This window comes from Varroa destructor, unplaced genomic scaffold, assembly GCF_002443255.2.
Source record: "Varroa destructor unplaced genomic scaffold, Vdes_3.0 BEIS01000003.1, whole genome shotgun sequence".
NCBI lineage: Eukaryota > Metazoa > Arthropoda > Arachnida > Mesostigmata > Varroidae > Varroa > Varroa destructor.
The window spans coordinates 9,204,045-9,229,734 of NW_019211456.1; the positions used below are offsets into that span (position 1 = coordinate 9,204,045).

Here is a 25,690-nt window from a genome sequence, read left to right on the forward strand (position 1 = left end):
TCATATTTCGATCCAAAACACGTTTTAATATATATATATATATATATATATTTTTTTTTTATTATACTTTTATTATACTATTTTAATTATACTTTCATTTTTATATACTTGTATATGCTATGCAGTGAGAATCTGCTGATCTTATACGTCAAAATATGCGTATATATTATTGACTGACTAGTATATTACAAATATATGCTCATATAATTGAAATTTTATAAACCGTCACATCTAACCGTGTGTTGTCTCTGATTTTGATTATACATGATTACGACATACTGGTAACAGTAGTTTAATTTCAGCTTAGTATCTCATTCTCCGATAACTACAGTAAGTGGTCAACATGAGCACACTAATTATTCTATCCTATATATACGGCACACCAGCATTTCTTTTTAACCAGCTATGTGCTGGACAATTTTTTTTCTATGCCACACACCCCCTCTCTATAAATAAAGGTATTACGCAAATTATTTCAATTTGTGCCTGGCAAACCACTGGTCAGCAATTCCCCTAGCGGATATTAATGTAACAGAAACGGTATTCATACTCGTTGCTGCATTCCACCGCCATTATCCGCCGCTGCTTTCTTTTCTTTAGAAGATTTTTGCAAAATGTAAGCAAAGCTAAAATCTATATTATTTCCGAATATCCAAACTTGTGCTCAGTTTGGCCTGTGCATAAACAGAGGTGTATTATGGGTTGTCGTATGCTTCAACGATTGTCAAAGATCAAAAGCACATCATCATTATCTCATTCACCACTTAACTTTGCTAGGTAGAAGCACTACAAACCAGCAAATCAGTGATCCCAAGAGATCTGACCTACACAGGGCTGAAGAATCACACCCAACTATAGCCGAGTATAATGCTGCACCCTAGAGTCCATGAGCAGAACCTGAGCTGACGCGAAACGGCCAATAGCACTCAGAGATATACCTAAAGGTATAATAACCCACATCTGTGGATCAATAGAATAATGAGAACGTGATAGTGGGCCTACCAAAGCCTAATCAGGTCCATTCGGTCCTATTTGGGTCCGACTCGAAATATTAGTACAAAGAGCAAAGGCGAAGCTGCTCCAAAGAATCGATGTGGTCACAGGAGACATAACAACAAAAAACCATCGTTAGGAACCAAGGTCATCATGCATAGTGGTGAATCTGACCAGGGTGGCCATGGCCCATTAATCCAACAGTACCTTCCAATCCTTATCACATTACCACTTTTTTTTTTACTATTCAAAAAAAAGTTCGGGTCAGCACGGACTAAGTTGCAAAGGAGGAAATGCGAATTAGTGGGTCTCTGCAGAAAAAAGTCTAGCTGTCAAAGCTCAGCCGCATGTCAACCAATGGTGTCTTGGCGCACGTACACTCAAATCCTTTAAAAAAACACAACTCGCTTGGTTCGTTTGTGGTAAGTGATTTGATAGCGTCACCTCCATTATGATTTTTTAACTTGCACATCGTAGGACTTTGGGTCCATTGGTGAGTTTTTAAATAGATGCAAAAAATGCCATGTAATAAGTGTTAAGCTGATTTTAAAATTGATGTTCAAATCAAATAGGCTTTAATAACCCGCGTCAAAAGTAGATTTGGGCAGAACAGGGTATAAAGCAAAAGAAAACTTAACAAAAGGGAGAAGCATCCAGCTAGAGGAAATGATATCAGAACGGGGTGGGCACTGGCCGCAATAGTGCAATGATGAGTAGTTCAATCATATGTATACGGGTTCAAAAGGAGATCCCTATTTGTCTGTTAACAGCTTAGACATTCTTAACACTCAAAGGAAAAGATCATAGGAAAGTTATGGCAACTATTTGTTTTATTCACAAAATGTATAAAATTTCTATTTCTGCTAACATCTTACCTTGCAACCTATACAGTAAATCCTAGCATCTTTTGTATAAATACAACAAGTTTAACACTAGTAATTGTGTAGTTTCAGAGACGATTATATAGAGAGAGAATATTAAATCAGTTTGATCATGCGAGCTCATCCAAAATCATTGATTGAATGAATACACTTGTACTGATTCTATATGCTCTAGGAAACGTTTCTTTGTCTTTCCAAAGCTCATCCATAATGATTGCTACCCACTACTCATCTACATCATACATTGTGTCATTATAGATCAGCAAATACTGATCTATAGCAGGAGGGTCTAGAAGGATAGCAGGCTTGCTAGCCTTCGGTACTAGATTTAAAACGCCAAAACCAACTATCTCTGCTCATTCCATGCTAAAAAGCGATTTTTCACTGACTGCAACGGACTCTACAGCAAGTCGGCCCACTCTGTTCATGGTAGTATACTTGCTGGTGTATAGCCATCAGCTTCCCAACAGGGCATTCCCGCTGGGAGACCCTCAGTGTCCAAGAGGATTCTCCCAAATATTCCTCTTCGAAATCCAAAAATGAAGTGCGCCGCTGCAGCGTCCAGATCCATTTTGTAACTGTACCCGCCTGTCGAATCGTATATGTTGCGGACCTTGCCCATGGAAAAGCAATTAACACAATGATAAAATTATAGCTATCTCTTAAATTTGAGATTTCAGTGTGACAAAAAAGATTCTCTTAAATTACCTTTCTTTTCGAACTAAGCATAGTAGCGCATGAAGTCAGCAAAGTTCTTAGATCATCTGTCGGCAAATCAAGTCCCATGTAATTGCAGTAAGTGTAAATACCTGAAATAATAAAAAAAATATTCATAATGCAATACCATTGTACATAAAATAGCGTAAATCAATATTATAGGAATAACACTAAATTACTCTTAAGTAACCGGAATTACCTAAGAGAAAATATGTAGCCACTGGAAAGTGTAATTACGCTAGATTTAGACATAGTTAATCATTTTGGATATATACATATATATATTTATGGATGGTTATTACCAGTTTGCGACGTTCTGTCCAGCCACCATGGCTTTGAACTTTTAGTACTAATTTAATTTTAAGTATTCAGGATGTGTCAAGTTATACATTGATTTGGACTGTGAGGTACCTTGGAGGGACAGTTTTCTTAACTTACCTAAGGCGCATGTGGGCCAAAATCCTAAACTGATAATCTTCATCAGTATAGAACTTTGGTTAGCTTTTATCAAACTTTCATTTACCCTTCTCGATATTAGCCCCGTTTTAATCTGCCCTGTTCAAGTGATACTATGCATCGAGCATTAAAAAACACAGTCGGTGCTAGTAATCATAAAATATCTAGTTTTTTACATTCAAATTACTTTTGAGTCTCACCTGTTTACCAGCGCCTTACAAAATGTAAAAATCCATACATAGAACTTTTAAAGCCTTTAAATAAAGTTCATTGTTGTTATTATCATTACCATGATTATTATTATAATGCGTACCACGACTTTGCATGAACTGCAAGAGATACGCTGCCATAAGCTGCACACCAACTTCCTTATCAATCGCACAGCCGCATAGCGCCAATCGCAGAGCGTTCTCGTACGCTACTGGATTCGCTTCTAGAACACCTGGCCCATGAAACAACGTTTTATACAAATATAATTATTTGTGCTTTGTTGTCAGACCCATCCTAAAAGGTCAAGATTATTATCGAGAAAATATGAAATAATTAGAGATTTTACCAATGCCTTACAGTTAATTAGATAAAATGCTTAAAACATTGTACGTTACAAAATGCCGTCCACCAGACCATTTTTACTTTCTCTAAACGAATGCAACGGGCATGCTTAAGTACCGCATGCAGAACTGGGATTTAAGGAGGCTTTGTCCTGTAGTGAGAGTATAGTTACGTACCAGGTGTGTCCACAAGGTAAATTTTAGGTGATTCCGATATACGTATCGTCTGTAAAACGTGGCGGGTGACGCCTGGTTTAGAACCAATTGGCGTGGCTTCATTTTTCAGTCCAGTATAACGTTCGCGGATAGCATTGATGATTGATGACTTGCCTGCACAGTAACAATTATGCTATATAATATTACCATATATTTCCTTTCATAGCGGAGACATTGGAATTATTTTATGGCATGCTATGGTTTTACCATATCATAGACATGGGTACAAGTTATTATCTAGCTTAAGCTTGCGTTTACCGGTCACCTGATTATTAACCAAGACATTATCGACATTTTTTTCAATGAAGTTTCTTCAGATATACGGACGATACGTATTAGGTACTTTTTGTAAAGACGAGTCTGTTTATACATACCAACATTAGGCACACCAACAATCATTATTGTGTGTTGAATTTTGGCGAAGTCAATGTTGTCACGGAAGAAACCTTCTATTAGCTTCGTGCATCTTGGAACGATTTTTTTTACTCTAAAGTCACGGATGGCTGAAACAAATACCGGATCCATATGAAGCGGCGAGGACGACTTCGACTCTGAAAAGTGACAACATACAGAAAAAGCCAGTGACGAACGACGGTAGTATTTGATGTAATAATTCACCTTTTTTTTAGGCAATTTATTGCAATAGCGGTATAAACGAAAACATTTTCCAAGCGGAAGGCACACAGCTTTGTGACGTTCATCTTTAAAGCGTTTTTGTAATAAAAGTAAGCAGTTCTCGACTCTGTTCATTCTGAATTAAATAGCTCCATGGGCAAATGCAGTATATGCACAGAACGCTTTGTCAGATACGAATCGCGTAAGAAAGTTTACATGGGAGAAAATCGTCGATTCATATAACTCTCTGAAAACGATTGACTGCGACCAAGTGAAATGTAGTACTGACCAATGAACTTACCAGTGTCAACGATGTGCTTGACAAGTGGAGCAATCGTTCGTTTGGGGATCATGTCGGATTTATTGAGCACGAGAAGATGCGGCCTAGCCACACGCAGCCTCTCTAGAAATTTCGCATTTCGTCCACTCAGTGGAGCGCGTGCGTCATGAACTTCAATCACGCAGTCAACCTTTGCCAGGTTCCGCTCTACCTGCGATGTGTTATTAGCAACATTTTGACGAAAGGTATTTATCGAGTAGGTATCGGCTAACAGGGACATTCGATTTTATTTGTTTCAAAGTTCAGTCTGATTTGAACCTCGTGCACATGGTCCTACGTTCGTATAAGGTTCCCTTCATCATTTGACTTACACATTTAAACTCAGCGTGCATAACTCATTTATGTACACTAAATATTCGTCTTGAGCAATGTGCACTATTTTTAACATAGGAATTAGAAACTTCAACAGAGAAGGATTTCTGTCAAAGCAAATTAGCTGTGATGCAAACTCTTCCTGGAAGCTCAGCATGAACTAACTTATTAAACATACAACACGTATGTTTGAAAGACAAGCCATTGCAACAATGCATTTTATGATAATAAACCACGTCAAAGTATGAATTAAAACAGCTATTACCAAATAAACAAGTAAGCTATTATATAGTACCTCTTTCATCCCGCCAATACCACCATGTTTGCTTGGAAACCATTTTGATATCATGGTCAGGTTATTAGTTTTCATGAGATTTTGCATTTTGATTTTTATCTATAACTCGTTAAGCGTTTTGAATCCTTTTTCCCTTGCGGGTTTGTATATGTCGTGGTTGATAATATTTTGTCTGGTTCACACCGCCAAAAATAAACACATGTGCGTGACGCGCAAGTCTTAACATCCACATCTCGTCTATAGCAAGCAGAATTGATTGTCTGTTATTCAAGGAAAATTCTGAAAACGTATCTTCAACACACGGGCCATACGGATCAGTTGTATTATAAGGTTCGATATGCAGCAACTGTGCACGAAACGTTCGAATGTCGTTGTTTTGGGTCGTCTCCCTTACGACCATGTGTTTATATTATGGCACCACAGCAGGTTCACTCTAATACTTCTTGACACTATGGCGTAGCTTAACTGCTTTAGTAGATCTTACGAAAAATTCATTTCGACTTTGGGTCTTAACGAATGAATTAATAACAATGTTGTTGTTAGAATATTAAAAATAAAAATATTTAAAAATTTGCTCCGAGGTTTTCAAGATACTTCGCCGGATAGAGCACCGGATATGAGGTTGTACCAATATTTTAATATATCTCCTTTATGAACAATTTCACTGTTTGCCTGCTAGCTAGTTAGATTTCAAGAGGAATATTATAACATAAAGAGTGCAAACGTGCAATCTGCGATCGACATGCAAAACAAGAAATAGCAGTTTAAATACTTATCAGTGCAATATTCTAATATTTATAATTGCTGTCAGTTATCCTTAATATCATACTAGAGTAAGTATAAGTAAATAAATAAAGTTTTTTTTTTTAATATTAGTTACTGTTACTACCTGTTTAGGCCAAATGTCTAAATTAATCTTATATTAATGCTAAAGCATTGCAACCGCGTTTAAAAATGGGCGCGTTAACACTATAGGCAGTGCTCGACTATCCTAGCAGACGACGGTATGCCATTCTGTTAATATTCGGTGAAAGGCGCTGGATGTATTCATTGAACGGGAAAGAGTTTTGTTGCATCTGTAGTGTATCTTTATTAACGCGAAGTGGAAAACTACAAAAATTATTATTATTGGTCCGTGTAATGCACAGGCGGACAAATAGCTGATTGTGAGTGACGACTTAAAAGCGTGATGATGCGTGTTTAAATAAGTCTTACGGTTTACCAGTCGTGACGGCTGGCGCTGATTACCCAATCTAACCAGCTGACGAAATGGAACACTGCCGCAGAAGGCAGTGTAAATCATCGTAAGGTCGCAGATGTTGTCGTCGTTGTCGAAAGACTTTTGTTCTAATGATGTGTCGCTACAACACCCAGATGGCTCTACCGGCACGTAAGCTTAGAGAATCTAGGCGTGACCTTGAGGCGTGATATTGGTGCGCTGAGAATACTTCGATGTCAAAGTCTGTCGGCCGTCAGAGTCGGCTGATTCGATCGTAGGATAAGAGTGCTCCCTAGAATCCGGGCAGTCGTTTGAGGCAGGGAGAGGGCGGAACTACCAGTACGCTCTATAGGGAGAAACAAGGAACTAAGTGTAGTGCACAGGACAGCCGTTTCAGGATGCAGGCACGGCAGTTCAGCATGATATCCTGCAGAAGTCGACAGCGGTGTTTTGTGCTGACAATGTGTCCGAGGGAAGTAGTGCTTGGTGGTGTTATCCTACTGTTCACGATGCTTATGGCACCCTGTACTCTTACGGCAAATAAGGCTCCCGAACTCAGCGGGCTCGTAGATGAGTGCGACTGTAATGTAAACGATCTCGCTCACTTTAACTCATTTAGAATCTATCCACAGATTCAGAGCATCGTGCGGAAGGATTACTTTAGATACTTCAAGGTGGATCTTTCTAAGGAATGTCCCTATTGGCACGACGACGCGACGTGTGCCTTAAAAGATTGCTCAGTAGAGACTTGCGACGCGGAGGATATTCCGTTTGTCGTCGCAGAAAAACTGCGGCTAGGCTCTGGATCCGACGAGGTTGAAGACGAGGCACCGCTGGAGACCAGCCAGCCTCAAACGGAGCCTCCTGAGGAAGCAGGTGAGGCATTAAGAGAGCTACCATATTATGAGCGAGCACGCACTGAAGGAATGACACCATCGGCATTAATCCAGGCTGACGCGACCTCACCTCCTGCAGTAGAGAAGACGGAAACCTCAACAACCAACGTGCACCCTACGACAATAACAACTACACGAGGTCAGATCACAATGGCCACCACTGTACAACCCACTGCTGTCGAAAGCGCCCGGCACGCGTCAGAGGAACGAAATGGCACCGCAAGCTCAGCAATTCGAAATTCTGTCAAAGATTTCGTAGGAGATACCGAAAGCGAAAAAAACGAACGCGATAATCAGGCATCGTGTAAAGGACACAATCGGACCTTAGGGAAAATTAACATAACCATCTCAGAAGAAAGTCTTAAAGAATTCGAACGATGGCGAAAGCACGATGCCAGCCTGCAGGCCTTTTGTGTCTTCGATGATGAAAACTCATTAAACGCCTCGTACGTTGATCTCCTTCTAAATCCCGAACGGTTCACTGGTTATGCAGGCCCCTCGGCAAACCGCGTCTGGAAATCGATTTATGAAGAGAACTGCTTTAAAAGTCCACAGGGCAGCCCTCTTGACCTGAATCAGATGTGCCTCGAGAAGCGTGTATTCTACCGGGTCATTTCGGGTTTACATTCGTCGATCAATATACACCTATGCGCGGAATACTATCTGCCCAAAATGGGCCGTTTTATTGTGCCTGGTGAGCCCATGTGGGGACCAAACGTCAATGAATTCAACACGCGTTTCTCTTCGGCGTCAACCGATGGTGAAGGCCCTCGTCGTTTAAAGAATCTCTACTTCCTATATTTACTTGAAATGCGTGCAATTCATAAGGCTTCGTCATTTCTTCGCAAGGCTCCGTTCTACACATCGAATCCAGAAGATACCTTTGAAACAGCGGAAGCCATCAACGGATTTCTGGAAACCGTCGGTGAGTTTCCGTCGCACTTCAACGAAGGCCAAATGTTCGTCGGCACTTGTCAGGAGACCTTAAGACTTAAGGAGGAATTCCGGCTGCATTTTCTAAACATCTCAACAATAATGGATTGTGTCGGTTGTGAGAAATGCCGTCTTTGGGGAAAACTACAGACGCAAGGATTGGGAACCGCGTTGAAGATCCTTTTCTCCGATGAAGGTCTTGAACTGACCCGAACAGAGATTGTCACTTTGTTTAATTCGTTTGCTAGACTGAGCAACAGTCTTGTTCAACTTGGAAACTTCTACAGATTATCGAAAGAAGTGCCTGATATAAATAAGGCTGGAAAAAGCTTTGATTCAGTGTTCTCTAGACAAAAAATTGAGTTGTAGTCAGGAAAGCGGCCGCTAGCAATCCCAAAGCCTGGATATGCAGGAAAACGGCCGCTAGCAATCCCAAAGCCTGGATATGCCAATGTCCTTCGCTTTGCTGAAGTTACGTCTTTAAAACGAGGTGATTGGATTCTGGTATTACAAATTATAGGCGGACTAACTGGTTAATGACTGGTCGCCGACTGCACAATGCAGTAGTAGTGTATACCGCAAAATCTACTCTTAACGAAGTTTCTTTTCAAAATTAGTCAATACGAGGAATTATTCGACGGAGAATCGTAAAGAGTCCTCATATCAACCACGCTAGTGCTCCACGCTAGAGGGCAGCTGAGGGTCAACTCAGTTTTACTGGTGCTCTTTCTGCACGAATGAAGATCATCATCAACTTGTGATTTTCTATAATAATGCTGATTTGATCAAAAACTGATCTATAACAGCAGAGTGATTATTATCACACTGAATCATGCATACAACATAGGCAGAGATAGCTTACAATCTGATAATATTTGGCGGAGCATTTAGGGTAATTGTAGCGTGACGATGGGAGCTGCGTATGGTGGGTTCCTCCATTTTGGCAGAAAACAAAGAAGTGTACTCGACTGTATAAATGTGAATAAAATAAATCTAGATTCATTATTATATTTATGGCAATAGATGGAGAAAAGCATATATATGTTAAATAGAATTAAATATATACAACTGTTTTAGTACGTTTACAGTTCATTTATACAACTTCTCTTGTGAATACGGTGACTGTCAACAGTCGGCGCTTGGGGCGACCAATAAAATCTGAGGGTGTATTTTCTGCTAGAATTTGGTGTTCTCAATCACCGAGCATATTGAATTGTACTAGTTTACATAGGGCATATAGCATGTCACGTTCACACTTGATCTTGCAAGCTGGTTGTACGTAAAGCTAATGAGTTCGGAAGGACAGCATATCATTTGAACGTTTCAGTGATCAGCAATTGTCCGTTGCTCAAATTGTTCACGTATTTAGAAAAAAAAAAACAGGATTTAGAAAAAAAAACAAGTAATCACATATTTATTCCATGGTACCGTACTCGTAAGTACGCTGTGTTGTGCTTCGCTGCAAAGGAACGAGCGACTATACTTCTAGAAATCAGGTTACTGCAACTATCTGAGGTCGGTGGTTGTTTTCAAGGGTATTGCCCTCTTGTCGCCCGACATGGAAAACAGCTTTTCTATGTTCGATGGATTAGTAGATTGAATGTATGACATCTAAACGAGCTGAGATGTAAGGTTAGACACACAGCATTACAATTACGGTGCGGCGTCTGGCTGACGGTAACGTGCGAACTGCGTTGGTTTTTACTATGGCGTTAGACTAACTCTATTACTAGTAATATTCCGAGGTACTTTTCTATTCTAAACGCCAGAAACCAAGTACATGCTTCTCTGAAGTGGAGCCTATCGCGTGAGCTGAGCTAGTGTTTAGTATGTGTCAAAGTTTCTTTTGTATTTCCAACCTTGAAGGTGGAAAGTCATAATTCCTATTCTGTTCGATATCTACGGGAATCTCTATAAACGTAATAAATGGATGTGTAGGGAAATACTCCAAATGTTAACTGCGAGAGTTCAACTAAGAAAGGGACAAAAAGCAGCCGACTCAATTTCCCGGAGACTTCGAGGAGGCAAAATTTTGAAGGCACCTGGTGACAGTGAGCCCTATTTCACTAATCAGCTATAAAACCTTGTAACAGACACAATCGATTTGTGCGTTTCGAACTGCAGAATTCTAACAAATGATTCTTCGAAACGATCGCTCAAAGGGTAGAGTTTACGATATACGCGCACCCATGTACATTTTCAATGTCGCGCTCTGAACCTGAAGTCTCTAGCCTTCTCAAAAGGGAATTGAATAGCCCAAGAAAAATTATGGAAAAGTACCGTTTTCGGTTCAACTTCGGTGTTACATATTGTATTCATTCAATTTAAGATAACAGCTCAGTTGGTTCTTCCTATTTCAAGTGGATCCGAGGCCTTTGCACTTTATATATGTGAGGGCATGCAAGCAAACGAACCACTGATCAATAATATAATATGAGATGTCTTACACGGACAGTGTGCTCTGTTGTCAACCGAAAGTCGTATCCGAAAACATCGACTTTTTGAGATCGCATTTGCCAGAGAACAACGCTAACCGATCAAGGAGAAAGCAGAACCTTTAGTTGTCACTAGTCGTATATATTACCGGTACATCCGGTATAGTAAATAGAACAATACACTTGGGGAACATACAATAGCAGACATGCAAATCAAATTTAACAACACAAACACGTTAGGAAGCATAGGGTCTCCTCCATACAGAATTGTATATGGAGGCCGACCAAGATAAAGTTACCTATCCTGTTCAAATCGCTATAATGAGGGTGCCCTGATAAAAATCGATCAGCCCTTATGCTCCCACCTCCGGCAAAAGTGAAAGAACGAATTGAGATAGAAGTCGAACAAAGGATATGGCAGCTTCGAAAGTCAAGAGATATAGCTTTTTCACAGTATCATGTAAACTGATGGTGAATAGTAAATAAGTGTGTGATTCGAGATATTGAATCACAAAATCCGCTCGGTGTTGCGTTCAATCTATCTAGTCTTCTGGGTTTTCACGCAGTTGAGAATGATCATGCAAACAGTCAACCATAGTGGACCAATAACAGCAGCTTACCAGCTGAGAGCTCTAATGGACGAGCGCTCACGAGCAAATGACTGGTAGACAAAAAACAGCTATGTTCTAAACTCATGATCTATAATGATATGTTATCTATATGATAAATTATCTAGCAATTATTATACCGATTTCAATGTACTTATTGCCTTGTGCACAGGATTTTTTTTTCTCTTTTATTCATGTCAGCGCAGTATCATCGATCAACTGACACTGCATTAATAATATTATTGCGAAGTAGCTAAGTTCGTCTCTCATTCCTAATTTACTAGCTACTGATCGTCAATTTTATGATGACTCAATGCACAAATGACAGTTAACTACAGTTGCGTGGTTATGTAGTAACGTGGATGTTGCGTACAAAGGCGATAGTGGGTTCGAGGGCCGTCGCGCCGTACAAGTGTTTCTACGGTTTACGTATTCTCAGTATATTTAATTAGATTTTTCTCGCTGGATGTACACATCTGTTTAATCTGTTCTATAAACTAAAATGAAAGGCCTACACCAATTATTCGTTACAACGTGCGATAATTGGAAGATCATACAAGGACTAAGCAGGCGATTTACTGGTCTACTTCGGAAAAACTCTTGTGCCATTCTATGCCGAATCAAGAATTCGTCTTTCCATTTAATTGTGATTCTTACGTTTTGTCATTATTGTTTGATTAATAATTTTTCGATTATTGCTTAAGCATTTTTTCTACACTGAGTAACGGTAGTAGAAGTTTTTGAAAAAACAATTTTTTTAGATAAACTCATCTTTGAAATTTTTGGAGCCATAGCGCTAAACATTTCAACCCTACGTGCTCTCTGTTTTCCTTAACGTTCGCATAAATTCTAAATGCGAGGTTCTCACGCGTAGTACAATTGTTTTAAATATATGCAATTAAATGACAACATCCAAACGGAAATGGGAGAATAAGCAGAGGTTTTTTCAGTCCGTTAGAAACAGTTTTCTGAAATTTTCCATATTTTTTTCTGGAAGCTCAAAACAATATAACGTTTTCATCTTAATCAGACGTACTCTTTCGTAGCTCATTCAGATGTTTTTCAAACTGTTTCTATTGGAAAATAGTTCGATTTAACTTAAAGGACGTAGGACGAAGCAGAAGAAACTATATACGTACGTTTAATTAATATACGTATGTAGTACTCTGCCGGAAAATATCAACTGAAAGACTCGCAAGAGCTCCCTATACTTTCTGAGCATCTATGACTGAGTCATACAGCGCTTAATATAAGAACTTTTTCGATAAACAGTTAATATTTTGAGCAAACATAAGTCCGACCATCATGCCATTAACCACGGGTGTCTGATGGCAGTAAGTATGCTAGCCTCAAACACCTTTAAGACTTTTTAATAATTTTTTTCCTATATGCCTCGCTTAAGGTCAATTATTATACAAATCCGAATATTTTGATAGGTTAGAAATTAGTGGCAAAATCTTATACGCATGTTTGATCTCATCCGCTGTTATATATTTTCGTTTGGCAGCTGCCGTTAAATCAAATAAAGTTTTACGGGTAACACTGTAAGATATTTAAATGTCTATAGATCCCAATTTGAGCGATTAGCGTTGTATATGCGGGCTGGTGAAAGCGCGTGTAACGACTTTTTACCTACAGAACAGAATCGTATTTAAAGGAAATCCTTTGGCAAGACGTCTGAAGAAAAGCATACTGCAAGGGACCTTTTATTTATAGAGTAAAGGTTGGATACATTTTCAGTATTCCTATGATATCGTGAATCTCCGACTGATCAAACCGTATATATGTCAGGAGCACCCGGAAACAGCTCGTGCCTTTTAAAAATCAATAGCAAGCGTTTTTCATTCATTTAATTAATCGTATCATAGTTGTAACAATAACAGCTCTTGCATTTCTAAACAGCTGTCTCGTTTCTAACAACTTGAATGAAACGAGTAGTATAGAAACCAGCAGAACAGAGCTTGAATACAAATCACAAATCATTACCACAGGTCTGGTTAAGTGTCGAAGCAGCACGTTCTTTTTGCAACATGTAGCAACTTTGACACGCCCTCATAGCTGAGAAGAACTTCTATATATGTATATATATATTCGGGGTTTATGCAAATGAATAATTATAATAAATTATTCTAGCTAAACGGTCATTTCATAAAATTCATTTTTGCCGATCATCTCATCAGACAATTAGTAATGGACCAATAGGAGTTTTTGACGAGAAGGTAATTTTTCGACCTGTGAACTCTCACTATTTTTCTTCATTTACACAATAGCGCATTTATAATTAGAAACACTAAAATTTTAGTAGTTTTTTTAAGGTAGAAAGTTAGGTTTCAGTCACAATTTCTCACGAACACACTGTTAGATTAAACAATCTTTCTGACTCACACAACTTTACCTTAATATCTTGGTTAGTACAATAGCTAGTCGTGATTTTGAAGTAATTTCTACAGAATCAGCAAACTCCATTAGCATATTTGTTTGGAATTGGTAAATTTCCAAGGAATTGAAGAACTAACGCATAGTATAGCTTTATATAGGTATAGACAAAGTAGAGTTTTGGAAGGAGAGACAGTATGTGAAGACTATACACGACGTCCAACCAATTATTTGAATCAATGAATATCTCGAAGCCTATACATTAGTTATTTTAGAAACGTTGCAGAAGAAAAAATATTCTACTAAAGAAAAACAGTCAAGTACAAGTACAAAATGTCATCATTTTAGAACAGAGCGCTGTTACAGATAGACAAATATTAATAAATATGGTGAAAACAACCAATATTTTATATTTCCTGAGCCCTAATTATGAAACGCACCAAGGTAAAACTGTCCGCCTTACTCGTCGTGATGAATTAATCCGAAGTGAAAATTTTCTGCAAATCCCTAGTTTTCACCGAAGTTTATTTCCAAGCCAAATTTAATAGTTATATTCATCCAAATTTAAACAGGGACTTTCACAAAAGTCGCAAGACAGTTGCATTCATGCTAATCGCACTCGCAGGTGATGCACGTTGAAAATATTAGTGCAGTCACACTTCATGCACACTACCTGTTCGCTGTGCACTGAAGTAGCTGCTGCTGCTACCTGGTTTTGATGTTTACTTCTTCTACAGGCTGTTTTCTGATTATGGTTGTCCTGTATGCACATATCTGTCCTGAGAGCCGAAAAAGAAATTCCTGGTATCGGTAAACATATTTCTTATTCAAGAGTTTTAGACTAAATCATCAGATAATGAAAGGCTGCCCATAAGCGAGAAACAGGTTCCTCGATCTAAGCGCCCCCCTCAACCCAGCTCAGCTCGATCCCTGGACTTTACCCAACAAGTCGTCATTCGATGAGTTCCTATACGACGTGTGCAACTCGACAATTTTTCATCTTTTCACCTGTAGGCTCGAATACAGGAAGGCCGGCAAACTATGCGGTTGTTCGTGCTGCTGTCACCAAGCTACATCATCGTTGTCAAAGTAGCTAACAAAGTGACACCTAGCTGCAGCAGTGCAGAGCGTTAGTGGGTTTCAAGCACACACGGGGTCGCGCGTGACAACATCGCAGCATGAATAACCAGCATCATCCGCAACGCAGGATTATTAACGCCGCGCGCAACAAATCATCGAACGGTCACCGTTTTATTCTGGACTTGTTTCCTTGGACGCGGCCTATGCTAACGCTAACGATAGGTCGTAGGTATTGTACTTAACTATATGTATACAAATGGAGTATAACGCAAGGAGGACAAAAGCAAATAAGCATTATCGCTGATCACGTATGACGTATCACCACGGATGAACAATATTTGAGGGTCTGAAATTAAGTAAAACAAAAGTACCGATATTACCGCTGTAGAACCATGACCACCCGCACGCCGATCAAGTTCACAACGTGGTTTAGGCGATATTTTTTTGCTGCTTATTTGGCATAAAAACTGCTAGCAGTTACGGTTTCACGCTTCGTTCTTTTTTTATGCTCTTCTGTTTCTGATCTTCTGAACATTCGTTCCATCATCATCATCATCATCATCATCATCATCATCATCATCATCACAGTCATCACCGGCGTCATCAAGAGGAACGAAACATTGCGCTCCGTGTGCATAACGCTGATACGGATATCACAACGTGGCAGTCGCGAATATACAGCGCACGCACACACATTTTCTAGTCGACTTTTTTCTTTTATTAACCAATGAGTTATAATACTCGTTGATTGTGCCTCCGCGATCGTGCTCACGGCCAACAAATGGATGGATCCATGTGGTGAAGTGTCCCAGCGACACCGACGAAAAGATCCCCACTCGACGACGACGACGACGATCATCGAAGATCGATGCAAGATACCGACAGATAGTGGATAGACAGACATCTTAGACAAACTGACACAACGCACAGCTTCGCAGATTTTAGAACAAACGTGGGTATGTACAGTGATCCTAGCTCGCTCCGAGAGTCTCGCGCCCCCTACAGTGATATGTGTCATTTTTTTTGTTGGCGTTTTACAGCGAGCAACAGCAATGGCAGAAGCAGTGTTTCGGCGTAGGTACAAATGGCAAGGAAACGGTGGACATCAGACGGACACCACATAATATCATGAAGACAGGCCATAGTGTGTGTGTATACACAAAGAGCTACAGCAAATGATAGTTGAACAGCGGTGCGACAACTATTCATCGCGCACTTAGTGAGCTTCTTCGATTCTGCACGAAGATATATCAAATAATCGGAGACGATTAGTCGCTCGGTGTCACGCCGTGGTGCTGCTGTGAACGCCATTGCTGCTGCTGCTGCTGCTGCTACCACCACCGCCGCCGCCGCCGCCATCACGGTCGGTCGCCGCTGCCGGTCGGTTTCGGTCGTTTTTTGCGACGACATCGTTCAGTAGCAATAGTAGCAGCAGCAGTAGCAGCCACGCCATGAGCAGCAGCAGCAGCAGCAGCAGCAACAACAACAACAGCGACAGTGTCGTGACATAGAATAGAACTCAATAGTGCAGGTGTTGGTTCGATTCGAACGTCCGTGTTCGAGTGTCAACTGCGAGTGCTTTCTCTATGTATATTCGAACGGCTGCCGGAGAAGCCGTCAATATAACGACAAAACAGAGCAGACCGAAGACATCGGGGGCTGCTGTCAAAAAAAAAAACCAGCAGGAATGAGGACGCGGTCTCAAATACGTCTGAGAAAGAGGCATCTCCGACGGACACTAGCGAGTGAAGTAGCCCAAGAAGGATGGGAAGAACGCGCGAGTCTGCTGTGAAAGGCGAGAGAGAAAAAAACAGAGGGACTATTTTATAATAAAGGAGCAAAGGCGCTAGATCATCTGGAACAGAAAAATGAGATGCAGGATGATGTTGCTGAGTGCGTAATCACATAGCGAAACGCGAGGACTGCTGTAACGGAAAAAAAACTACAAACAAAAAGCTGCTAACTGCCCGTGAAAAACTTATTTCAATAGTGACTAAGCCATAGACCGTATGTAAGTCACGGGACGTTGTTGACGTGAGGATGATGACTTGGACGCCAGCTGATGCCACCATCACTACAGCCACAGCATGTGGTTGCGGCCAACTCAATATCGAAGCGTATGCTTTGAAATGGTCTTGCTGAGGCAACGTAACGCGGCCAGAAGCTTCTATGACCACGAGTCGATTGCTGAGGGCCATAGGATATAAGTACTCGTGAGAGCAGCAACAGCACTAGGGACCATGGCGAAAATGGAAGCTTTGGTACTGCGTCGATGGGTAGACTGGAGAAACACAGTGTTCCGAAAACCTAAGAGAAATGAAGCGGCAGAAAAGTAACACGGGACAGACGATGTGACTTAGCTCGAAGAGACAAACTAACAGCAATCGAAAGGGAACAGAAGAAGCTTAGGGCGGTAAGAATCGATTTCACGCCATCACTGATTAATCGTAGCCATTGAACGGTCTAGATAAGATGACGGGGTCAGGCAATACTGCCGAAGGTTACATGTGCGGAGACTTATGGAGAATGACGCGACACATAGACTTGTCGGGAAACAAGAAATCAATCAGAACGAAAGGTAGAACGCTTCAAAAGAGTTGGTTGCGGCTAACTGACGAAACACATATTTACATTACAGAGATTTCGTAATTTTCAGATGGCTCAAGCTCACATACTTATTAAGAATCTTAATTTTTAAAACTATATATCCTTATGATCCTCTCCTAAGGACTAGATTATAATCTGTATTTTTACCTGATTCGTAGTCTGTCATCGTTAGCTGCAATCCTTACTAGGTGCTTCCCTAGTCGGAAGCAAGCAACTTGTAACAATCCTGTTTTTTTTTTTGCCCAACCTTTCAAGATAAAGTGGTGTCAAGCAGCTGTTAGCAACAGTCAAAGCATTTGGACCTACGGACACTGTGATTCCCCGCTGACTTGGGGTGCATTCGCGAGCAAGACACTACGTGCGAAGTTAACCACACGCCGATCAGATGCGTAACCGCTGGATACAGAAGTCAATCGACTGAAAAACGTAGAGCTCAGATCTCTCATGGTGATAGTACTCTGAAAACTGTTTTGATCATGACTTTGATGGGTTGCAAATAAATGGCAAAGACCACTGCCACTAGACTCTATATATTATTTAGGTTTTACCAAAATGGCTGTTGTTTGTCGTGCATCGTCGAGGATCTTGGGTAGTATTAGCATAAATGCTTCAGTTAGCGTCTATACTTACGAAAAAGGCTATATCCAGCCCAGTATAAACAGCTGAGACGGATCATCGTTTCAACTTCCACAACGCAAATTATCGAGACACTGAAAAAGACACAATAAAAACACACCAATATTTCGATTTACATGCTGTATCATGGAATATGCTCAAGTCATATTGCGCCGCACCTGTCGCCGTACTCAAACACTGCAAAAACAATAATATGGAATTTCGGCATTTTGTTATTGTTAATTAATACCACCAATGATATATATATATATATATATATATATATATATATATATATATATATATATATATATATGCTTGTTTACTAACAAACACATAATGACTGCACTTGTATACAACCTGTCGCACGTATTCCTGTTAAATCTCAAGGATCGTTCACTATACAAAAATTTAAGCTAGAAAACAGAATTTTTTTAATATAATTGACCCATTGAACTCACTGCTGAGCCTATTTAAAATGTGGCACTGCATAATCGAAGAGACGATTTCCAATTATATTCACTGCAGTCGATTAATATAAATTCTGGTAACGTATGCTAAGTCATCATATTGACTTATGACAGTTGTTTGAGCATGAGAAGATCGACCAGTTAATAGATTTCAACATGAGCAGAGGTCACTTCAGAAGCACAGTTTTCATTTGCCATCTCAGTCCAGGCCAGCTGAGTACGTTGGCCTCATCCGACCGTCAAGGCAGCGGACTGAAGTCCTGGAAGCCTCGGCGATGATAATAAAACAGTGTGTCTTCGAATCGCTTATTTCTAGAATATAAAACGCTGTTTCCCTAATAATCACTATCGTTCTTGTCGATGTTGTCGTAACTCAGATCCCTATGATACCATGTTTTTTGCTAATGCCATTCTTACCTTGATTTACAACGATTTCAAAAAATAACTCGATATTATAAAGGGCGGTTGAAAAAATAATGCAAGCCATGCCCGTAACCTTGCGAATGCTGTTCTCCAGAAAATATGGGTTACGTCCTCCTGCGTATCTTGTCCTTTGCTCGAATTCTGCATTGAGACCTAGAAACCACTTATTGAACGTATGAATTCTCTGGAACCATTATTGGAATAGCGATACTAATCTTTCTAATGGTAATATTACTATATGCTTTGTCTACTGCTAATGAATACAGGCCTACCTACATCAGTCTTTTAAACATCAACGCCGTAGGGACGAGTACGTAAACCTTACGACTCAAATGCCAATTTCTGAATCACAGGATCGAAAATGCTCCTGAAATCGTGCGCCCTATGACGTGTGCACTTTTTAGCTAAGCTTTCTAGAAATAACGACAGTAACTGTCTCGTCCTCTAAAGTGACCGCCGACAGCAAGGCTCCGATAAACGTTGGAAACTTAGGCCACACAGATGTATGCACCGGTATTGACACGTATAATGCTACGACTTCTCTGTGCGGATCGTCAAACCGATTCCGAGCAGCGTTCGCATGAGCATGGAAAAATACATAAATTAGGACTCTGGGAGGGTTCATTGTAATTGGGCCAGCAACAGGAACAATACAGATAAACAGCCGTAATAATATGAATATCAATGTATACCTGTAACCATGTTTATGACTGTTTTTTTTTTACAGCTGTATGAGAATATAATTCTAAAACATACAAAATTATGCAGTAAAAGTTACGTGAATAATAAAAGCCTATATTCTCAGCATATACTAAAAATTTGTATCTGTGATCTTTTCTATGCCATCTAGTGCTTTGCCCTCAAACATTCAATAACTTTCTACATACTTAGTTTATACATATCGCCAGCTAAATATTGACCCGACAATTTTATTTTAAGGTCGGCCACTAATTCTATTTATATAAACGATTTACAACAGTTCGAGGCCCAGCCCATAAGTATAGGGGTGGGCTTCTAAAGCGCACTGGCGCAACAAGTTGAAATCGTCTGAAACGGCTTGCGTCGGTCTCATTTTGAGTTATGATTTGATAAGTCTGTGATTTTTCACCGAGGCGCTTGTCTTGTCTGTTCCACGGAATTAAGAAAATAGCGTAATGCATTTGCAAGAAGAATGGCATATGTGCTTTTTTTGCATTGTCAATGTAATACAGATCTAATTAAGATTACACCTATCTCAGGTTGTTTCGAGAGTATTAATAAGATGACATTTTTTTTTTAAAAACACAACCGCACTTAGTTGGACACAATGATAAATATGACCAAAGTTAGAATTTGAGCTAAAGCAATATTTTAGTAAAATTTATAGCGAAACGTTAATCGTGTTTTTTATAGAAGCTGTCGTACATACTCAAGTAATAAGTGTTACGTATACGTTTTGCATTGTTCCGGGCCTTTTAAATATATAAAAGGTCATTCACTTAATCAAAAAGCGTAGGAGGCCTTAACCTGACGCCCTACATTCGACAGATTCAATTCTTTCGGTTCACAGTTATATACTACGACCTTACACGTAGCCGTGGCGAAAGCGGGCGAGGAGGAGACGTGCAATGGGCCCTATATACTTATGTACATAAACTACAACGCAACTAAACCGGCGAGCCGAGTTCAGTAGATTTCTGGGAGGGTTAATTTTTGCTTCCCAATTATCTTCTGTGTCTGGAGATAAAGCTGTTGTTGTTCTATCGGCTAATAAGACCTAACAACAAAATGGCGGTTAAAGATGTCAATGATATATCACTACTGCTAGTCCTTTAACGACTACAGTCCAGCGATAGCGCCACGCTATCACCAGGTTTGTTTTTTGCGCGGAGTGAGTTTGACCTGCACTTGCCATTGCCGGGCTGCCGCACTACATTGGCTGACTATACGGCAACAGCGGCGGCATTATACGACTATTGGTTGTGTGATTTGTGCTTCTCCTCGAGCCACCAGCCTGATTTGGCTGGTTTATTGCACGTTGCGTTATCTGGGTCGAGCTACAAATGTGTCGAGGATACCTTCATTTGAGAGTATCATTTTATGTCTTCGCCCGCTCCGATGCGTACGACTGTGCATCTATTGCAACTACCTATATATGAGACCTGCCTACCCTCGATACGTTTTTTGTCCGCGTCACCAGTGCCGCGGTGGCCTCTGATCCCCGTAACACTGGCTGACCAGACGTTCATTTGTGTTCATAATGAATGGCGATATTCATTTGCACCGTCACAGCCAACTTCGAACAAGCAGCAATGAGTCGTTTACTCGTCACTCAGTCAGTCAGTCAGTCAAAGAGGCAGGCGGTGAGATAGTCCCGTGTCCTAGCGAGCTAGCAGCTACCATCATCTGCAAGCACAAATGGGCAAGCAAAACACCACTTCACGATGATCTTCATGCTAGCGACACCAGCGTTACCGGCAGCAGCGTTCATTCCGCGTCCACTCCGTGAAGATTCCGCATCGAGAGACGAGATTGCTGTTCCTGTAGCGAGAGAAAAAGGAGATGGAGTAAGATAATACGAAGTCTTCCGTTCTTCATCTACTTTTTTTTTACACTTCGTTATATATTGTTGGCTGCCGTCATCGTCGGCTAGCTAGAGCTGCAGCGGTGGCGAAATGGACCTCCTTGGTCGACATCGAGCCGAAGCCTCCAGATCTGACGAACGGCTCACCAGCAGCGGCGGCCGCGACGGCAGTAACCGGAACGGCGACGAAGGCAACGTATCCGGAGCCAATGACGTGACTGGCTATGAGCTGAAAGAGTGAAAAAGTCTAAAAAGTAAGAGACACAAGATTTGCTTAGTGTGACAACTGAACGTTGGCCTTTCCCACTGCCACCTGTTAATGATTTTTTTCCCATTTTTTTCGTAAATAGACGACTCTGTAGTAATTTGCAGTTGTGTGCAGAGCAAAAAAAATGCGCTTCCTCATTTAACTGAATGACTTTGTACTTTTTGCAACGCTTTATCGGACCAAAGCAAAGGACAAACATTCAAGAAAGCCTTTGTTAGGTAAGCAGGAATAAGGAACTACCAGTTCAGGCTTACTAGGTCCGAGGTAGAATTCAATAATAATACGGCTTAGCAGAGAACGAAGCTTAGAAGAAATGGGGTATCGATTCAGTAGCGATGATCTTCGCAAAGCGTGATTTATCTGTCAAAGAAGATCGCCACGCCGCATAAGATCCTTTCATTATTTATCATTGCTATTATTTTTATTATTTATTACTATTAAATTATGCTAGCGCAGCATCATAATATATTTCAAGATATTTTTTACCGAAAAAAAATAATGCTATAGGTTGGCTATGTAATCGCCTTGAACAATGGAACTAGAATGATGATGTATAGAGCAACCGAGGTATCACATGATAATTTGAATCCACAGAGCCTATGTTGATTTCTCTGTAAGCAAACCCAATCAACAATATTGCGTACAAATTAAGTCACACGTTACCTAGCTCTTTGAAATTGAAAATCCGAACCTGCAGTACGACCCACATATAGATTACTCTACGGTGAGTCAATCTATCATTTACACGGTGCGACTTTGCCACTTTATTTAGTTGTTAACGGAAGCTTGCTCGCGCTTGGTCTGCCAAGCTTACAATTAGCCAGAACGAGCGCGGAACAAATCGTGAAAAAATTATATAATGCTCGCCGGTCCAAACATCATTATACAATTATCCATTTTTGTTTATGCTCAACAACTTGAGATGTGTTCCTCACAGAGCATGTTATTGTTGAGGTAAGCCTATTGGTTGAGTCACTGCTACTCTCAGTGTTTACGCGTATGCGTATATCGTACTGTCAAAACGTTTAGACTGCCACGTAAATATCTTCTTTGCCATTCCGATCTAATGAAGGAGCAGGCGGCATATCTTTTGAACCCACATCACGATAGTATAAGATAGCCAGAAAATAGATAGATTTGTGTCCTGCTCACGGGTGTGTGGAGTCTAGCTTAAAGATGTGTTGCTGCGGCGGCGGCGGCGACTGCTGCTGTAGCGCCGTGTCTTCTCTCTCTACCTGTGTATGTATTTCTTTCCAATTCGGCGGATCCTATTTTCTCATGACGCATATTAGTTAGGCATGTCGGAACTTCAATGCGTGCGGATCTGCCGACAGCAGCTGCGGTAAGAGCTTGCTCATCGTCGCTTTCATCGTTATGGTCAACGCTTCGTCAGTGCAACGCTGTGGACTCTTTCAACGGACACCGGCGTAAAGCGCGATAGCGTACCCTGTGCGTTAGTCTCATAGTCTGCGGCGGAATCTCCTTTGATGCTCGAGGCGCATCAAGGCGTCGAGCCTCCGACCGATACCTACGGCGGTCTTCGGAGACTGCGTGGCTCCGTGATGACCCCATAACCCTCAATTTGAGGGATGTCCTTCGTTCGCTTCACGCGAACCTGTGCTATTACTACTCGACTATACCAGCAACTACCAGTTCATGTCGATGTCCAGGCCAGCCTTTCTGTTGTCGAAGATCCACAGCATTAACAGCAACAGGCAGGCCTGCACACACCTGGTCACATGAAAGAAAAGCTGTTGCGATTGCTTCTAAAGAAGACTTGTTTATGAAATACATACTTACCAACTAGCGTTCGTACTCCCCCTGAGTTTCATTCGTTTCGAACCCGACCTATGCGCGATTGCCCGCGCCTGCTTTTATCAAGAATAAACGCCACCTCGAAAGCTCATCTTCATCATGAGCGGCAAATGCGTGAGGGAGGGAAAGCACTAGGGAAATAGCTAAGTGCAACTCAGCTGTTGATGCTCGCTACAGAAAGGGGGGGGGGGGGCAACATCAGAAAAAACATCTCCGCGTGTAACCCTTTAGACGAAATCTTGGATAGAGAAACCTATTGGGTACTTTGGTCGTTGCTCACTGCCACCATTTCAACGAAGTAATCATGACTGACTATATGGTGAGCTGAACGGTAGACTTGCACCTCTCTATTAACACGCTCTCTTTTCATTTGTGTTTCAAAGGTATTAAGAAACTTACCGCTTAGACCCACCTAACCACAACATTTGTGCTCTGCTGTGAAGAGGCAGAAAGGAAGCGCGACGGAAAATAAAAATTGATTAGGACAACTAAGCTACGAGCTGAGTCTTTCTACATGATTTCTCGCCTCTATCGTTGGTGACTAGAATAAATTTTGTTCTGACGCAATAAGAGAGTGCTGTGTATTACTCTCATTTCTGCTACTTGAACAAAAACTAGAACAATCTAAATTATCTTTTATGGTAACAACCAATTTACACTATAACTGATAGCACTCTTGCAGATGTCCGCTCGATCATGTATCACATATGCGCGGTTTTCATAAGAAAGTTTGCTCGGCTGATCAGTCAGCTTCTTCACAATCAGGTTTAGCTGACCACTTGGATTTGTCTGTATCCGTTAATCCGTTAATGTCGCTAAAGTAAACCGTGATATCTATCACTCGCCTAGTTTGTGTATTTCTTATTACTACAGTTTGCCGTTTTGTAGCTATTTTTGGTTGCGATATATGGATCATTCGTAAAGTTGGGGAACTAGGGCTATATATGTCCTATCGTCAAATACTGCTATGGTGGCTTAGTTTGTAGGCCTTAAGATAATGTTGAACTGCTGACTTCAAACACTCCATATCTTTTCTTATATACCTTAAGTAAAAATATGTATTCATTGCACCTGATCTATCATTTTTAAAGACTCCCCCCCCCCCTTTTTAGAAGTTAAATGCATACGTTAAGTTAATCGAAATTTATTAATTCCCCTGTTTATATATACAAAATCAGCTATCTTTCTGGTATTCCTACCCTGTTTTTACCTCAAGAAAAATCAATTTTGCTTTACGACTACTAAACATGCGACGTTCCGAACAGATAAATTAGTAGGTAGTATGTGGTAACCAACCTGAACAGCAAGTCACATCTCACTGTAGCAGAATGATGCACCTCATTAGCAACTTTTTTGCTGCTCTATTAGCTATACGTATCGTCCGCCTTCAATCATCTGTAAAGCTTTATAATTGAATAAAACTATGACGTATTATCACCACTGGGAAAACGATGCTGGACGCGACAACAATAGCAACAAGCTACCGGTAACAGAGCCGCCTTGAACACGAGTGCCACCTGTGAGAAGCTGAAGACATGATACCTAGCATAATCATGATCATCACCGTATCCCTGAAGAGCGACACAACTTTCCCGAATACGTTCATCCATCCAAATGAGCTCATAATAATTGAGTTGCCTGAAAAGACGATCTGCATGCTTCTGCTGCTCCTCCTCCTCCGCTTTTTTGTGCCACCTTCTGTGAATTCATTTTGGCCTTCTCTGTCGAACCTGCAACTTCGCTCTCGCTCCCGCTTCTCTTTCTCGGCCTTTTTCTGTTTCATATCACTAACGTTGATACCTGGCCAAATCTTACTTCTGGCCTAATTGGTCTTCTCTGACAACACCGTAGCGGCAACAGGCCAAACGCGTTTTCAAAGCAAGCCGTCCGACCCAAAAAAGACGAAAGGACCTTTTTGATAGCGACAACACCGGCCGCGCATCAGCGGGCCGATCTGAATTAGAATCCGCAATGAGTACGGCCAGAATGGGAAAATGGACTCTGAA

General features: G+C 40.8%; 2 protein-coding genes and 1 long non-coding RNA gene across 4 annotated transcripts; 2 read left to right on the top strand and 1 right to left on the bottom strand.

The window, feature by feature from the left end:
- Window positions 1–1,805: 1,805 nt before the first annotated feature.
- LOC111246663 (mitochondrial GTPase 1) lies at window positions 1,806–5,909 on the bottom strand. 2 transcript variants are annotated; one of them, XM_022796617.2, is made up of 7 exons: window positions 5,377–5,909; window positions 4,731–4,920; window positions 4,189–4,365; window positions 3,776–3,928; window positions 3,337–3,489; window positions 2,583–2,683; window positions 1,806–2,487 (listed from the first exon to the last, which is right to left on the bottom strand). In XM_022796617.2, exons 1-7 carry the CDS (start codon window positions 5,461–5,463, stop codon window positions 2,299–2,301), a joined length of 1,050 nt encoding a protein of 349 aa, XP_022652352.1. In that variant the 5' UTR covers window positions 5,464–5,909; the 3' UTR covers window positions 1,806–2,298. The 2 variants fall into 2 exon arrangements, with proteins under 2 accessions (XP_022652352.1, XP_086841850.1); XM_086985724.1 differs by having other exon boundaries at window positions 3,361–3,489; window positions 5,377–5,902.
- LOC147756493 (uncharacterized) lies at window positions 4,822–19,860 on the top strand. Its single transcript, XR_015325310.1, has 2 exons — window positions 4,822–4,954; window positions 17,786–19,860. It is a non-coding gene; the product is annotated as an uncharacterized LOC147756493 (long non-coding RNA).
- Window positions 6,393–9,606, top strand: Ero1L (endoplasmic reticulum oxidoreductin-1-like protein). Its single transcript, XM_022796615.2, has one exon. The coding sequence runs from the start codon at window positions 6,994–6,996 to the stop codon at window positions 8,791–8,793; it is 1,800 nt and encodes a 599-aa protein (XP_022652350.1). The 5' UTR covers window positions 6,393–6,993; the 3' UTR covers window positions 8,794–9,606.
- Window positions 19,861–25,690: the final 5,830 nt, after the last annotated feature.

What these genes read in the sequence shown, in the direction of transcription:
- LOC111246663 (XM_022796617.2), bottom strand. Translation starts at nt 5,463, where the DNA reads ATGCAAAATCTCATGAAAACTAATAACCTGACCATGATATCAAAATGG. An exon ending in GCATTATAATAATAATCATG is followed by an intron (nt 2,684 to 3,336) that starts GTAATGATAATA and finishes TTATTATTTCAG; the next exon opens with GTATTTACACTTACTGCAAT. An exon ending in TGCTTAGTTCGAAAAGAAAG is followed by an intron (nt 2,488 to 2,582) that starts GTAATTTAAGAG and finishes TCCATGGGCAAG; the next exon opens with GTCCGCAACATATACGATTC.
- Ero1L (XM_022796615.2), top strand. Translation starts at nt 6,994, where the DNA reads ATGCAGGCACGGCAGTTCAGCATGATATCCTGCAGAAGTCGACAGCGG.